The sequence below is a fragment of the Lates calcarifer genome, linkage group LG16_LG22, assembly GCF_001640805.2.
Source record: "Lates calcarifer isolate ASB-BC8 linkage group LG16_LG22, TLL_Latcal_v3, whole genome shotgun sequence".
In the NCBI taxonomy this organism is placed as follows: Eukaryota; Metazoa; Chordata; class Actinopteri; family Centropomidae; genus Lates; species Lates calcarifer.
This window is the reverse complement of record NC_066848.1, coordinates 14,451,992-14,468,471: the sequence shown is the minus strand read 5'-3', so window position 1 is coordinate 14,468,471 and position 16,480 is coordinate 14,451,992. Positions and strand designations below refer to the sequence as shown.

At 40.1% G+C, this 16,480-nt stretch overlaps 1 protein-coding gene across 1 annotated transcript in view; it reads right to left on the bottom strand.

Annotated features, from left to right (window-relative positions):
• LOC108896224 (girdin) overlaps nt 1–16,480 on the bottom strand; it is a 65,032-nt gene that overhangs the window by 24,691 nt on the left and 23,861 nt on the right. Inside the window, 6 exon segments of the mRNA XM_018695260.2 lie at nt 87–168; nt 5,095–5,267; nt 6,159–6,299; nt 6,585–6,668; nt 7,488–7,546; nt 14,372–14,441. Coding sequence (XP_018550776.1) covers nt 87–168; nt 5,095–5,267; nt 6,159–6,299; nt 6,585–6,668; nt 7,488–7,546; nt 14,372–14,441 — 609 coding nt within the window.

Below are 16,480 nucleotides of genomic sequence, written 5' to 3'. Positions count from 1 at the left end.
CAGGTGGAGGGAACGGAGAGTTATACGAATGTTTGTGTGCTGTGTGTATGTAGGTGTGCCAAGGTTGCCGTGACTTGTGGCATTACCTCTTGCTGAAGTCTCTTGAGCTCCACCTCCATGTTCTCAAGCTCCTGTCTGGTGTCCAAAAGCTGCTCACTCTTCTCCTCTCTGAAATAAAAGAAACGAGAGGATGAGTAGTTAAACATTGGACAATGGAAAAGGTCAGAGGATGTAACCTAGAAAGAGAAAGGACAGAGGAATGCCAGGAGGAAGAGAAAGACAGGTTTTTATGTAGCAAAGAAAGTAAGAAAATTCTGTTTTTCTTGCTGACAGTACACTTAGCATGAAGCCATACACCAAACATCATGTGCTAGGTTGTTTTTTAAAGTGTGCATGCTTGGGCATGTATCAACAAGGACATTGCTTTAGGGCTATTTCCATTTCAAGGCTCGCAGCTAAATCATTTAATGGTGGCAACTTATTGACACAGAATAGTTGCATTTTTTTGAATTTGCACAAACAGCTTCACCATCTTCACTTTACTCTCAGTATTCAGCAGAAGCCGTTTCAGTAACCTGACAGTTCTTACATTGTTTGGGTTGGTTTCAGTAAATTATTGCTATCATGCAAGAGGTGGTGGCAAGGCAAACTGTGCAAGTTTTAGCATAATTTTCAACACAGTTACATAGTCAACCTGAGGAGAGAACTGAAGGCTCAGCTAAAAATATTTAAAGCAATCATACTTAAGTATTTGGAGGTTATATATAGACTCAAGTGATTGGTTACAGGTGCCATTTTGATTATAATTTCGAAGAGTTTGGGGAAAAAAAGCCTCTTAATTTAAAAACAACTGTAACCTTGGACACACAGCAGAGTCAACATCCCATGAAGCACAACAGGCTTTTGTTGGCAAGTTAGAAAAGTCAGCAACACGCAAATTGATTTCAAGACATCAGTAAACCCACAAACCCAGTTTCTTAAGTAAAATTAGCCTATTGTGTCTAGTGTGTTCGAGCAGAGGTGGTCGGAACACAACGTCTTTCATGTGTCTTGCCCTGAACTGGGGCTATGAATAAACAACCTCTTTCTGCTGGACATCACAGTTAGCACAACATATACACTGGCAAGGAACAACATATAGTATCCTGTGACTACTTCAGGGGTAAACATATGCAAATCTGGCCCTGAGCTTCAAACCTCGTCTTCCTTTATTCTGGAGTAACCAATACAACAGATAAGATTAGAGCAGGAGGAGACAGTTTTAGTTTCTGGTTGTGCAAGTGCTACACAAAACAAAATTAAATTACTCCTTCTCTCACCCTCAATAATAGGTCTTGCTATCTACTATCTAATGCTCTCCTGTATCATCTGGTTAAATGGCAATGAAATAGGGCATCCTGACATTTGTTGTCTGTGTGAATTTGTGTGTGTGTGTGTGTGCAAATTCTCCTCTCTCCTACCATAACCGGAGAACGTGTCACACTGCTTTGAAGGAAAACGACTGCATTCCTGAGATGCTGTTCTGTGTGTGTGTGTGTGTGTGTGTGTGTGTGTGTGTGTGTGTGTGTCAAACCGCTCCACTGAACATCTGATGGCCTATTTGATTACAGCTCTCTGGAGTCTCAGGGTGCATCTCAATAAGGAAAAGGCATCCGTCTTTTTTGTACTCTCATTTATCTCCTCCCTCCTCCCGCAGCTAACGTTATTTGGGAAGCTGCACGTCGATTCAGGCATGGATGTTACTTCAGCCATTTCAGTTTTTGTTTCATCAGTTAACCCCCCTCCACCTCCTGCAGCCTCTCCCTCTCCCTCATGACTCCCCCACCCCTTCCCCAAATCACAAACACCTGTCAAGTCTAGCATGGCAGATTAGCTTTGGGCTCATATTAAGGATTCAGCTGGCTCTGCTGCTTATGTTAATGGTTTAACACTCAGACAGACACAAACACGTGTATGCACTGCTATATTTATAAAGCAAAGGAATAAAGGCAACCTTTATTCCTCATCTGATGCATGTCAAGCTGCTATCCCCCTTACTAATCTTTAATTCTATCCATAAACCTAAATCTTGGCTCCTATTTCAAGAATAGATCTTTCTAAAAACCAACAAAAGCCGCTGTCTTAATACTTCCACAGATGATGCAGCACTAAAATATGAAGCTATAACAGATTGTGTCAGAGACTACTGAACATCACCTCAGCAGCAATCACTATAGTATCACCTAGAAGTGGCTCACCTATGTCATGTATGTATCAAATGCACCACATGCACACTCACATGTACTGTACATATATACACAGCTTGGTGCTAAACATTTCCACACATGAAAAAAATCAATCTTACTGAATTTCAGTGTTCACTCCTACAGTTACAAATAATGTATTCAGTTAATGAGTCCTGCAAGGACACTTGTTGAACAAGGATTACAACAGCAGACTAGTTAGTCTAGAAGAAAATGTGCACATTAAGTTTGGTTGTCTCCCATTCCAGAAAAACAAAACATCCCTGTTTTTCAGCTCACTGAGTTAGTTTGAATTTGTAGTAGTTAATGATCTACTTTTCTGGCATTCAAGGTGGCCGGCTCGGTTGACTTTATGTGAGTAACAGTAAACGGATAATGGTTTTCCATCGCCACATTTTTGTTTCCTATCAGTCTACTTGTTGTTGAAAGGATATAACACTTGAAAATATGTGTCTGTTTAAATCAACTAGCTGGGTTACTGTTTTGTAGTAACTAATGTCATATTTCAAATCCAAAGAACTCAACTAAAATAAAAATGTATTTTCTATCTGGATGTTTCAAAGTTGTCTAAATTCTACAATAATAACTGACTGTCTTGAAAAAGAATAGGTACAATACATCTATATTTAAAGCTAATGAGGGACTTTTGGAGGAAGATAAATGGAAACAGTACAAAATAAATGTTTGACCTGGGAATCAGGTAATGACTCACTGTGGAATAACAGACCTAAATACTACTCTAAATGTGTTTTTGTAGCCATAAACTCAATATGTGTTTGAGCTAGAACAGGAGGAAGAAAAGCAGCCAAGCTGCAGTAGCTTTAACAGACACATTAACAAACAGACCACTGTGGGAATACTGAACCATACCCCCCGGCTCTGACCTGGTCTCCTTCAGATATACACAAGACGACACAGTAGACATTCACATCCACATTTTAATGCAGAGACAATTTCTTCACTCCTCTTTTGCCCCAGAAAAGAAACCACAATCATGTGATCGGACTGTATTGGCATGGACAGACTTTTTGTCCCTTGTCCAGCCCATCACATGACAACAAGTTTCTGTCACAGAGACCACAGCAACAAGTAAACAATACCATAGTAACTAACAAACAAAACAACTCACTGCCTTGTTGGCCACTGTTTTGTGGCCCTATTTAGGTCTGCTGAAGAAATCTTCGTAATGTAGGTCAAGGAAGTGTAAAGGGAGATGTCTACAGTGATAAATGTTAGACTTTTTCAGCACAAGAACCCCTAATGAATGACTTCAGGCTCACTAAAGGAGAGATGCTTTTCACTCTTTTCATGTGACTGAGCAGAGAGTGACCTGAACTCCATTCTGAATTACAACCACTTGTTAAAAAACCATAATTCAAGCTTTCAGCTAGCCCTCACACAGACCATTGTCCATCTGACAAAGGGGAGAGAACAAAATCTTCTGCAAATTACAGGGACTAAATGATACACCTAAATACGTCCTTAATCCTTTTCCAAATCATTACGGTCCACTGCTAAAGTTACCATATGGATGACATTTAACACATTTTCAACTATTATAATGGTTATTTAATTATATTTTTGTATTTCTTTATCTGAGCAGCTCTAACAAAACTCCAATGTAACATTAGGTAGCTGCATTTATTTTCATGCTGCAAAGTTAATGAATGCACTTCTAGTCTGGAAATTAAAGCCACTCAAGCATGCAAATGATTCCCCTAAAGAAGGAACTACAGGTTATTGGACCTAACAAAGACCATTACTGAAATCTAATCCTAGATGACTTTCAGTGGTGACTTGAGTATGAAGTATAAAACACTTAAATTCACATTCTTTCAACTATACAATTTCAATCAGAGCCTACAATATCAGCAACGACCTCATGACACCAGCCAGTGTGTTAAATTATTTGTTATGTTTGGGGAACACTGAAATGCTTCTGCTTGAAATGAAAAGAAGAAATGACAGTAGGTCGTCCTTTCCTTCTAACTTATCTGTGTAGACCATTAAACCTTTGTCTAGCGGGGGACAATAGCACTTTAAAAAGGAAACTCTATTATTCATGAACAGAAGTTAAAAGGCCTTTTCAAGGTTTGTGCGTTTACTCGTGTGTGTGTGTGTGTGTGTGTGTGTGTGTGTGTGTGGTGTGTGTGTGTTTGTGAGGGGCAGTGTGACATCACAGCTGGCAATTCTCATCTAAGTAATGGAGAAGCAGGGGGGGAAATGGGACTGCTGGTCTCCATGATTCTTTCACTCTGCTTCATCATTGCTGTTTTTTAGGCGTCATGTTTGAGGCCTGAATACAGGTCATTAAACCTCACAATAACTATAGAGGTCTGACAACTAAGAGTACAGATTTATAGTAAACTCTCTTCAAGACCATAATGAAAATATAAGCTTAGTCATAGCTCTAAAACAATGTTTAAATTTTCTTTTTTGGATACATATTCAATTTCTAGAAATAATAATAAACTGCGATGATAAAATGAAAAAATTATGACAGAAGTCTAGATTCCTGTTGATGTGTGATCTGTCGTATGAAGTAATGACCTTGATGACCTTACATCACTATCTTCAAGAATTTAAGTTAACGATTAGGGTTCAGATCAAACATGCAATAGTAAGAGAAGCTGCAATGGTAACAAAATGGGAACTTCAGTAGCAAACAAGATTAGGAGTGATAGCTGCTGTCTCATTCCAGCTTATGACCTCTTTGGATGTTGTGCTTGAACTTGCTTAGTCAAAACTACCGAGATTGAATCTGGTTTGTTTGCGGTTCCTGTTTCTTCTGATTTTCTGTCTCCAATTTAAGGAATTACTTCTCTAGCTGATAATGCACTGTGGCACTCACAGTTCTTGTCGCAGGCGTCTGATCTTAGCCTTGGCATCAGCCAGCTCCACGGAGAGATGTTGTCTGCTTTCGGTCCTTCTCATGCTGGGGGAGTCGCCAGGAGACTGTGTTGGACAGGGAGCCAGTGGAGACAACTGCACACAGTCTCTCTCCTGGGTTAACTCCACTATAGTCTGGATGGAAGAAGAAGAAAAGAGAGAGCAGGAAGTGAGATTTCTAGCTGGAGAGATCAAGCAAGGCCAGATTTAGGAAAAAATGCTGTAAAAAAACACGTTAAAATATCTTTTATCTGTATTTAGGAGACTCTGTAACAAACTGGTCACTACTTTCTACAGCAGCAGTTAAAGGTAAAATACTTCGGACCAGAGCAGCCTGTGATTCAGCAATGGGACTAAAATTGACTTCAAAACAAAGAAGAGAGTAGATAAATAGATCCAACAAGAGCACCCCCAAACCAAGAATTAGACTGCAGGCACTAGGGCAAAAAGTACATCCACAGTCCCACACACAGCCTATTTTAATCTAGTGCCCATGACAGGAAATGGGATTTTAATTGAGAGCGGCTGGACTACACAGTGATAATCTGGAGGCTATTAGAACCCCTGACACACACACACACATATACACATACACACACACACACACAGATCTGCTATATCAGTCGTAAGCATCTGCACCCTATGGGTTGGAAACTCATTTAATGACGCATATACTCTACGTGAAACACACACACACACACACACACCCTACATGTATGAGACAGTTAACAGTTTCAACCCTTCCTTCCTGAGGCTGCTCTCTTGTGGTAATGGCAAAAAAGGGAAAAGTTTCCACATAACGCTCCGAAACACAGCCCATCATTTTCATTAGCAAAAGTCTGTTTGGAGAAGATGTAACACACATCCACAAATGCACATCTGCACTTGACAATGTCCCACCAACACAAGAAAAGGAGTAACAAAAAAACACACAACATCTACCACCTACCTTTGCTCTGCCCTGTTAACTGTATTTTTGGTTATAAACGTAATTTTTACTAAAGCACCCATGTATATTGTCATTACCTCCAGCTGTATGTCCCTTTCATCCACCAGGCGTTTGAGGTGGAAAGCCAGGTTTCTGGAGAGGCTGTCCAGATCTTCAGGTGGCATTTCTCCACTTTCCAACCACTGCAGGTCCACTACATTCTCCTGGTTATGAGTCACCTAAAATTACCACCATAGTATCATTTAGAAAACTTTGTCACTGGTGGAAAACAAAAGATTGCTGTTTAGAGATTCATAACACTTTGCATTCATGACACCCTGTCAGACTTGCACATTTTACAAAAATTTGACTTTCAACACTCCCACTGCCAGACAGTGATCCATTCATCAGCCCATCCCACTATAACCACACATCAGATAAGGGATCCAAAAGAGGTCTACCAAGGTCTAAGAAGTTAAATATCTTAATTCTTTCCAGTTTTGTTTACTAAGGAGTAGAAATACCTCTTGAATGTGGGATGCTATGGCAGCTTTGCTGTCAAAGTCCAGAGTCTGGATACGCTCAATGTACTCTTCCTTTTTCTCGCACTGTAAACAGAGGGGGGGGGGGCACAGAAAAAGCAAGGAAGACTGTGGTTATATTTCATATATGAATGTTCAGCAAAGAGAAGAGGAGAGAAGAGAAGAGAGAAGCGTTAGGTAGGTTGGGGTCAAGTTGAGGTTAGTAGATCAACAGTGCAGACATAAAGCAGAAGTTGATCTGATACACAGGTCTCCAGGAAGGCAGTAGCTGTATTCTGGAAAGAAGTTTAGTCTTCAAATGCATGTTTATCTTCTGGATCAGACAAAGATCATTTTCCTCTCTTGCTGGCAGAAGATGAGATTAGAACTAAGACTGTTCACTCAAGATTTTAGCCCTCTCTTTTTCACTGTGCACTAATTCTTATTCAGTAACAATGCAGCTGTGCTTAATACAGGTTTGAAGTTGACACAACAGTATGTCAGAGTTACTCACATGAATGCAACTATGGTGCATTTTTGTTAAAACAATAGAGCTGGTGAAAGGTCAGTGTTCTTGTTTGACATGCAGTGAGTAAGAGCTGAATAGGGGCTTTGTCATAAAACAGGAAAAGGTCTGCTGCGCCATTCATTACACACCATTAGCTGTATGATAGAGTTAGAGTTTAATCATTTTATCAATGGAAGCAAGTGACAGTCAATCACATTGAACTAAATAGAGACTTTTTTCAAAATTAGATTTCTGGCTTTGGAATTAAATTGCTACAAGATGACCAATGAAAGTAATAAAAATTTGACTGCCACTTTCTTGCTTTGTTCCTGCTCCTTGAAACCTGAATTACATATACACATGCATTTGTGTCTAAATGGACTAAACTGTGCACTTACCTGAACAGCACAGCCTAGTAGTAGCAGCAACAGTTTCTTCATCTCCTCCAGACCTTGCTCTAAAAAACACACACAAAAATACAGAGGGTTATGAATAGACCACTTTAAACATGTCTGAATGAAACACCACAAACAACAACAGACAATTTGTTATCAATGCAATTCTGTCTCGTTCCTGTTATGTCTTGTCTGATGTTTTGTTTAATTGACTCAACATTAGTGGCTTAAGAAAAAATAAAAACCCACAGAGGTTTACAAATACATTACATGCAATACATAGATAATTTTTTGCCTCAAGCACCTCATTAGAAAACGGAGAGCTGGTGATTGATGGAGGATGAGAAATTATTATTATTATTATTATCATTATTTCTGATTTCTGATGTTTTACAATGCTTTTTTTCGGTTAGAGTTATAAAATTATCTAGATCACAGCCAATGTTTTTTGAAGGCAGATGGGATCTTACTCATCTACTTCCTCTGGCACATTCTCATACATTTGTTTTCCCATAAAAATAAACCTAAATATCTAGTAAGACATGATGGGGGGGGGGGGGGGGGCATTAGCGCATTAGCCTCATTTTAAGGCTGAAAAAAATCTCTGTCTATCCCACATTTACTTCCAATTAGCTACATTCTGAGGTTGTGAAATTTCCCCCTTATAAAACCCCCTCCTCTAGTTACAGTGCCACAGTGTTTTCCACAGTAAAGTGGGCTGGCAGGATGAACTTCTAGTTCTCTTCCACATGTCAGGACATATTGTCAGAAACTGCTGAAACCCACAAACAGCTGCTAGCATGCGCAACAGGCCTGAGCTCATCTGTGGGATTTGGGGCTGAACAACAAGTAAACCAGGTGGTGTATGTGTGTGTTACTCACTGACTAAGTGGTATGGTATATGCAAGTTGGGTGCATCTGTGTCTATGTCTGTGTGCTCTCCCTGTTTGGAGCAGGGTGTGTGTGTGTGTGAGTTTGATAAGCCAGCTCATCATGTGGTCCAGGGGGTAGTGAGTGCTAACACTGTCCGGCTCTAATAGCAATAAATCCAGATTAGTGACAGCATGTTTTCTGTGGAGGGTGGTCTGTTTGCTTCTCAGTTTAATGGGCCAATCATCACAGCAGGAACAGCTAAATAGTAGGCATACAGAAAGACAATTTTAATCTAAGTCTTAACCATTTGTGGGTCTTTCCAAATTATTGAAAGGGGAAATCACTTGAAATGAATGAAAACACTTCTTCTCTCATCACAAATTATAGAGTAATCTTCCAAAAACCATGCTGGAGAAAGGAGTCTGGTTTTCTGTATAAAGCACTAGTTTAGAGAGTGACAAACAGACGGCCCAGTAATCTCTATGGGAGGGCTCAGTATGCCAAAACAGAGTGTGTCCCATTGTCAAGATCTATCCATCAGTTTTACAGAATCTCACACACAATCAAACCAATCCCCATTCTCTCATTCCTCTTGAATCAATACAGATACACAAGTCGGTGTGTTATTGAGCAACCGAGACCTCCCTGTGGTCATCATGTGGCAGGTTAAACCCTCACCCTTTATGATTAACATCAAGGTTATTTTCATCACAGTTAATAATTCTTTTTTCTTCTTCATTTCTTTGAATTTTGTCAGTCCTGTATGTTTTTCTAATTGACTGACAGTAAAGATGAACTGAACTAACTGAACTGAACTGAAAGGATCTAAAGTCCAAGCCAGGTTGAGTACTAGTTGTTGGGTGAGTTTTAAAAACATGTTGCTGCATTAGTTTCTATAGACTCTATAAACTTTCCAATGCTTATGTTTGGGTATTTTTTTATCACAATACAGAAATTCAGTTGTAATTGCATTTATTCTGTACTACAGCCAAGGAACCATGGAATTTGTTTTTGTAGCTCTTACAAAAACTTTACAGTCATGAGGTTGAACAGCTAAACAAATGTAAAAAAAAAAAAAAACTGTATTATAAGCTCAGAACGTCTGGATGTGAATTGGACTGCAAGAAAAGAAAGTTTAAACTTCTCTCTCAAACTCTCTCTTCATTATTTACACAACTACTCCTGTCACCTTTGGTGTGTACAACACTGCCTCCCAGGAGGAGCCTGTCTAAAAGTGGGTGCCATTATGCCTATATTATAACTACTATCATGTCTTGAAACATCTATGGCAGCAGCCTTTTCACCCCGCCTTCAAGTGAGGCTGCTCTGACACTTTTGCCTTCCACTGTGGTCAGATGACATGTCACACAAATTAGGCCTTTTCAGGCACACCCAGACCTTAATGATGTCTACTCCTGCAGCAACTTTTAATAACATGCTAAAACAACTTCACCTGCAGAGGTTTGGCTATATTTGTGTTTACTGGGACACTGTTGGAAAAGCTCAAATAGAGACTTAAGTTTCTTGTGCGTTATCCAACCATTTTTGAAAAGCTACTTTTCGTTACTAAAATTCATTGTTAAGAATATACTTTAATTCAAAGTAATCACTTATATGAAATATTTTGTCAATAAAGAAGAACTTCTATCTGCTGTGATGGTGTTCAATCAATCAAGTGGATTTTAGTGTTTTCGGAGAGTGAGTATTGTGTCAATATTAGAGAAAGATACAAAATGTCTGAATTCATCACCAGCACCTGCATTCATGATATATAAAAACATATAAAGAGAATATGAGCAAAATTGGGCCTTAGAAGGGTGACAGGCTGATAAAATGTAATTCTCGATGCTGCTGGGCTTAACAGTACTCTATTAGAGCCATAGGAAACTATTCTAGTCAGGGAAGGGATTTAGCTCAGCAAATCTGCTGGAGCAACGGAGGAATAAGATAAGGCACCTCATAGGATAAATAATTTATACAGCTAGAGAGGGAGAACAAGAGGGAGAAATGGTACAGGGGAGAGATGAAAGGAAGAGAGAGACAAAAGCAGGGAAGCACCACAGAGCAACACAAACACAAGGGAAGAATAGAGAAATAGAGAAACCAAGAGAGAAAGAAGGAGAGCAAGAGGAAGGCAAAGAGGCAAGGTTGAAAATAGACAAAAGAAATCTCCCTCAAGCAGCAGCAGCAGCAGCAAGGAGGCTTCAAGGAGGTGCTACCCATCTCTCTCACAGCCTCCTATTTTCTCTATCCCTCTCTTCCTTTCCTTTTATACACACTCACTTCATCCAATCCATTTATTCTCTACAACATACATCCACCCATCCTTCCTTCCTTCCCTCGGCATTGTTACAAATCATCTGCACCTCGTGAGTGTTTGCATTCACTCATCTAGGCTTCCTTTTTTACCTCCTTTCCTCCCTCCCTGCTTTATGCTCTTAGCAGGAAACCAGAGGTCAGAGGGACAGTGACTAACCCTTCTTCCTGCACTGCCATTGTTAATCTGTCTGTGAGGATGTTGAGTGAACACGAAGGAAAATAAAATGTGTGTTTGCGTGCATTTGCAATCCATTGCTTGAAATCTATCGTCTGCCACGATGAATAGAGTCGTTCAGGCCCCAATGACTTGCATGTCAGTGATAAAACCAACACAAGCAATCTGATATTGCTTTGACAGCATGCCAGAGTTTATTCAACCACCTCAATAGAGCAGGGGACAGAGATGGCTGAACCTTATTTTCAGATTATTTTAGGCCATTTGTGTTTTATAAGACAAGATACAGTGTCAAGTGACATAAAAGACAGACAGCCTGGAGCTGAGGTCAGAGTTATAAACAGCAATGCACAAAACCCAGTCTGACTAAGGACCACACTAGGACCACTGAACTGAACTGAAGATAGCAAGGAATTATAAAATAATGAAAGATAATTGGCATTTTCTCCAGTTTGTCTCCACTGCTTCCAGTTTCACATCTTTCAAAGCTAACTTGGCAGCTACATCTTAGTCATACACGCACAAACATTTCTGTCTTTTCTATTGTTTCATATGGAGACACTGGACACCACAACACTGTGAAAACAGACTGTATAAACACACCAAACGTTCGCCTACACACACAGACCGCTGTTTAAGTTTTCAAGCAGGCCTGACTTTTTTTAAACTACTCCTTTCCATACACATGTATGTATATTATACACAGTATGTAAATGTGTTCACCCACACACATGCACACACCTGTCAAGCCCCTCCGTTTATGCTTTCTGTCAGCTGTCAGTGAACAACAGTTGTCTTTCCTGTTGTTGCTACTGTTGCAAGAATTTCTGCTCATGAAGACCTGCTTTCATCTAAAGCCGTGTTTTGTCTTCCATATGCCATATTTATTTATTCATAAAATCTATATTTATGAAAGATAAATAAGTAAGGACTGCATCTGGGATTTTTAAGTGATAAGCTGTCAGCTTTTCAGTGTTGTTTTTTTTTTTTTTTTTGGTGAGTCACAGTATATTTATTGCTGTACATTTATTACAATCCGCAGTTGTAATCATGCCATAATGATAACTACCGGCGACAAATGGCTTGACTGAAGCAGCTACAGATCAGCCAATACATCAGGACTCAGTTTTGGGGTGGAGAGGAACACTGATGGTCACAAACAACTTTTTTTTTTTTTTTTTTTTTAAAGAAAATCAGAAAATTCACAGGCTTTAAGACAGACTAAACAAAGGGGGTACTGTGTGTGTTTGTGTGCCTGTGTGTGCGCTGACATGTGCATGCAAGCACAGTCACTAAACACTATTTGCATGCACAAGTAAGTGTGTGCCTGCGCATCTCACAGTGCGTGTGTATACAAGGCAGACCAGGGTAAATCACAGCCTGGGGGGGGTGTAGTACTACAGTGCATTCCCACTGTTCAGTGTTGTGAAGGCACCCCTCCCCCATCCACCGACTAAACACACACACATGCATGCGCTCACACACACACGCAGAGTCCTCCCCTGCCCCCTAATGAGAGCATAATAAAAGCCACATGGCCAATGACTTTCAGCTGGCAGCCGCTGAGCCAGAGAGCCAGAGAGCCAGACTCATACAGCCACCGCTGGTCTGACTGGCTGGCTGACTGGCTGGCTGACTGGCTGGCTGACTGGCTGGCTGACTGACTGATTATCTGACAAGCTAGAGGGCAAAGGGCAAAAGAAACCCAGAGGAATGCAGTCTAATGCTTTTGGCTTGCTCTGGTCCACTTGCTAAGAGCTGCCCTCCGCTCTATCGGGTCGACTTCAGAATTCACTTAGTAATCACTTCAGCCGTGTGTAAGGCTGTAGATCTGGAAGATTTTCATGGCACCGTGCGCACAGCAGAACTTTAGAAATCTACTGCTGTGAAACTGGCTACTCAAACAGTAGATATTATGTTTGCAAGTTCTGTTACTGAAACAATTTCTCTTGGCTTCACAATGACTAGACTGGATTATTATGGGAAGCAGCACAGGGAGGAATAAATAAAATGCCAAAAGAAAGCTGTTTAATAGTTATGGTGTGTGTTGCCAATAGTTGTGATCATTAATAGTTGCAGAGATGTTTAGAATAACCACAATACTTTTTTTGCTGCAATAAACTGAAAACTAAGGGAACGTGTGGCTTTGTCTCAAAATGATGAAAATTAGTTTTTACTGTTACCTTGGCAGAGCAGCAGATTTTATTTTATTTTTTATCCCTGCGGTAAATCAACAACAGAGTTATCCTTGCATGAAACAGAAACACAGTCAAACACAATGATACACTCACTGTAATGTGCACTCACTGCAGCCCCCTTTGTTTGTCTATTTACCATTCATGTCAGTGTGTGTGCATGAAAATTAAAGAGGTAACTGTGACCGCTGAAAAGTGATGAAAACCCATATATACCAGCTAAGGCTGTGGTGAAAGTGTGACAAAGGCAGCTGACTGGGGAGAGAGTTTAGAAGCCATTTCATCTGTTTAAAAAGGTACAGATAACTTTCAACAAGCTCCGCCAGCTGCGCCTGGAAACAATTCACTTTGAAGAGCTAATGATTACGTTCGCAGAGACGTACATAAAGGCAACGAACCTTTGGGTGGACACTGTTTTGCAAAAGTAAAACAACCAATCCAAAGTAGTTAAAGTGGTTTTAGCAGAAGTTTTGTAGTGGGGCCACTAATTGATCTGTGAGGGCTGAGAATCAAACATTTATTTATCACATAGCTCTCCTTTTATCCATCTATACACCGATCTCAAATGATGCTGCGTCTAGTCATCTTATGTTCAGTGTTATCATGTCACATTGAAATACTGAGTAACTTGCAAGTAACAGTCAAATGCTCAAAAATGTTATAAAAACAGCACACTGTTAGCACTCAGACAAATCAAAAAGTGTGCTGATCACAGTCAAAGCTTGCTGCAAACGTTAAACTGAATTTGAATGAACTGGAGTTGAACACTTCAGGTTGTAGAAATCCACAGACTTGCTGCAATGTTGCCACGGTGAGCATGAGGATTTGCATAATACAACTCTTACCAAGACAAGAGTGACAAAGGAATGAATAACTTGGTTTTGTCCCTCAAACCAACCTTTTACTCTGTCAGTTTCCCATCACCTGAACAAAAAAATCATCATTTTCCCCATTAATTCTGCCATTATATCCATTTTTCTTAACAGCATGGGTTATGAATGACAGCTAAATAGACAGCTTATTACTGAGCACATGGGGAAACAAAGACAAGTAGTCATTGGAAAATGAAATGTACAGCCAGAGATAAAGTCACTTAAAACATCAAAAACAGTGGATGATTAAAGGTCTATTGTTGCTTTCTACTGAAATGACAAAAGCACTGTAAAATTATAAGTCTGTGATCTTGCTGTCCTTGTGATCCAACTAGTTGTTTTGGAGGCATGAATATTTTTTGTTTTCTTTTGTTTAGAAGCCATGAGCACAGCCCTGGTCAAAGTATCAGCCATGTTGTGGTTGTATTTTTTTTTTAGTACATTAACACTTACCAGACAGAGGGTTCCGGCCCAGTACCAGAACGTTTGGTAAAGGCATCATGACCAGTTGCTGGAGATTCTCCTGTCACACAAAGGATAAAAAAGGAAGTGGTCAGAGGGAGAGAGCATGCAAATATTCAGAATTTAAAAAGAATTACAAATCAGAAAATGAAAAAACACAATTTACATGATTCTAACCGAGCCCAAATAACTTCAACTACTGACAGAGTTTTTAAGAGTTTGTGTGTGTTTGGTCAACATGTCAATGGAAGATTCAAGTATGATTTACATATGACTGTTGAAATAACTGTAATACCATTGGACTTATTATAAGTCCAAACTGTTAGCAGGATTTCACGTCTATTCTACCCAGGAGAGCAGAGTTTTCAATCTGAGAAGAGGATTACAGTAAGAGGACAACACTATAACCACAATCCTCAGGGCTCTGATATTAGACCGTAATATCATCTCTAATCAAAGACAGTGATAGTGAATGGCAGGCCTGAGGTATATGTTTCAACAGTGTTATAGTCTGGGCAAGGTATAAACTTCAAAAGATTATCAAGACAGCCAAGGGACACCAATATTAACAGTATCAATCTTCTACAGTGGACAAGAGAGATGGTCTCATGTGCACTGGTGATGTTACCCAATGTGTGTGTGTGTGTGTGTGTGTGTGTGTGTGTGTGTGTGTGTGTGTGTGGGTGGGTGGGTGTGTGTGAGATGATGCAAGTGACAGTGGTATTTATGTGGGTTAAATTGCTGGTGTGGGTTATGCCGCAGGGCCCCCTCCATTCACATGTCAATCATGAAAACCAAAATGAAACCATGAGCTGCAACTCACAACACCCATGGAGACACGATGTACATGTGCACACACTAATACACAGACAAACAGAGGGTAAGGATGGGCAAGACTTGAACTGCTGTTGATGTTTTGGTTTAAGTCAAATCAATTTAAATCATGGGTGCTGCAGTAGAACACAAACAAGCTATGAGCAACAACAAATTACTTAACATTCATATCTTTACATATTATTGCCAAATGATTGCCCTAGCTATAATGCCAAGTGCATTCACTTGAAAAAGGTTTATGATACCCATTTTGTCTGGCAATGCATTGTATATTGTACATGCAGGCTTTGACTCAACAGCCTGCCAAAATATTTTTATAGTCCTAACCTTTAGAGCAGTATAAACCAAGTCCAAACCACAAAAAGGAAAGCTGGTTGCTTAAAACAGAAAGGACATGACGTTCAGCTAACTTGAATATTTAATATCTACCTGATGGCAGAGAACAGTCTGAACTCATCTGACCCGACAGTTCAAATACAGCATGCAGGTTACTGCTGAAGTCATGAAAAAGAGGCTTATATAAGTAAGGGGTTTTAGAAACAACCCCACCCCCGTAACCATCTGCCCTATACATATTGCATTACCTCAGCATGGAGGTAACAGGGGGCAGGAAATCTGACATCACTGGGTGTTTATGATTGGTTAAAAAATAGAGCCGCATACGTGTTGTTTTCATGAATTCCCAAAATAATCAAGATAAACAAGAGCTGATTAATTCATAACTGTACTCCTAACATACCATCTACACATTTCGACTCTACCTCAAAATCACATTTGTAGAAACACATGTGCTGAAGGAATAGGGAAAAAAAGAAATCTGCTACTTGCCACTGCTAAGGCTAAGAGGGAGGACACCGTACTTACACGTGTCCTTATTCCTACATGTCAGGGCCAATTTATTCAGTAGAGCTGCAAACACAACTTCAGCTATATCCGCCTTATCAGAGTTTGCAGCAGAGGCGACTCTGGCGCCTGTGGTCGTCTAAGCCTTTGTTGGCTGTTTGATTTGATGCACAGACAGAAAACCAGGGGTTTACAGGGGAAGGTGTGGAGAATGGGGTGACAGATGGACAGTGCTTCACCCACACCTGGTTTCAAGCTGATAACAGCACAGCCTGAGAGACAGACAATGAGCTGCAATAAGATGTATCACACTATAAAAAGTATTTTTCTTAATTTGTCCCCACCTGTGTTTAATGATGGTGGGTCATTTGACTAAATGTCTTCAAGGGGACCAGAGCAGAATCATGACAAACAGATCTACGC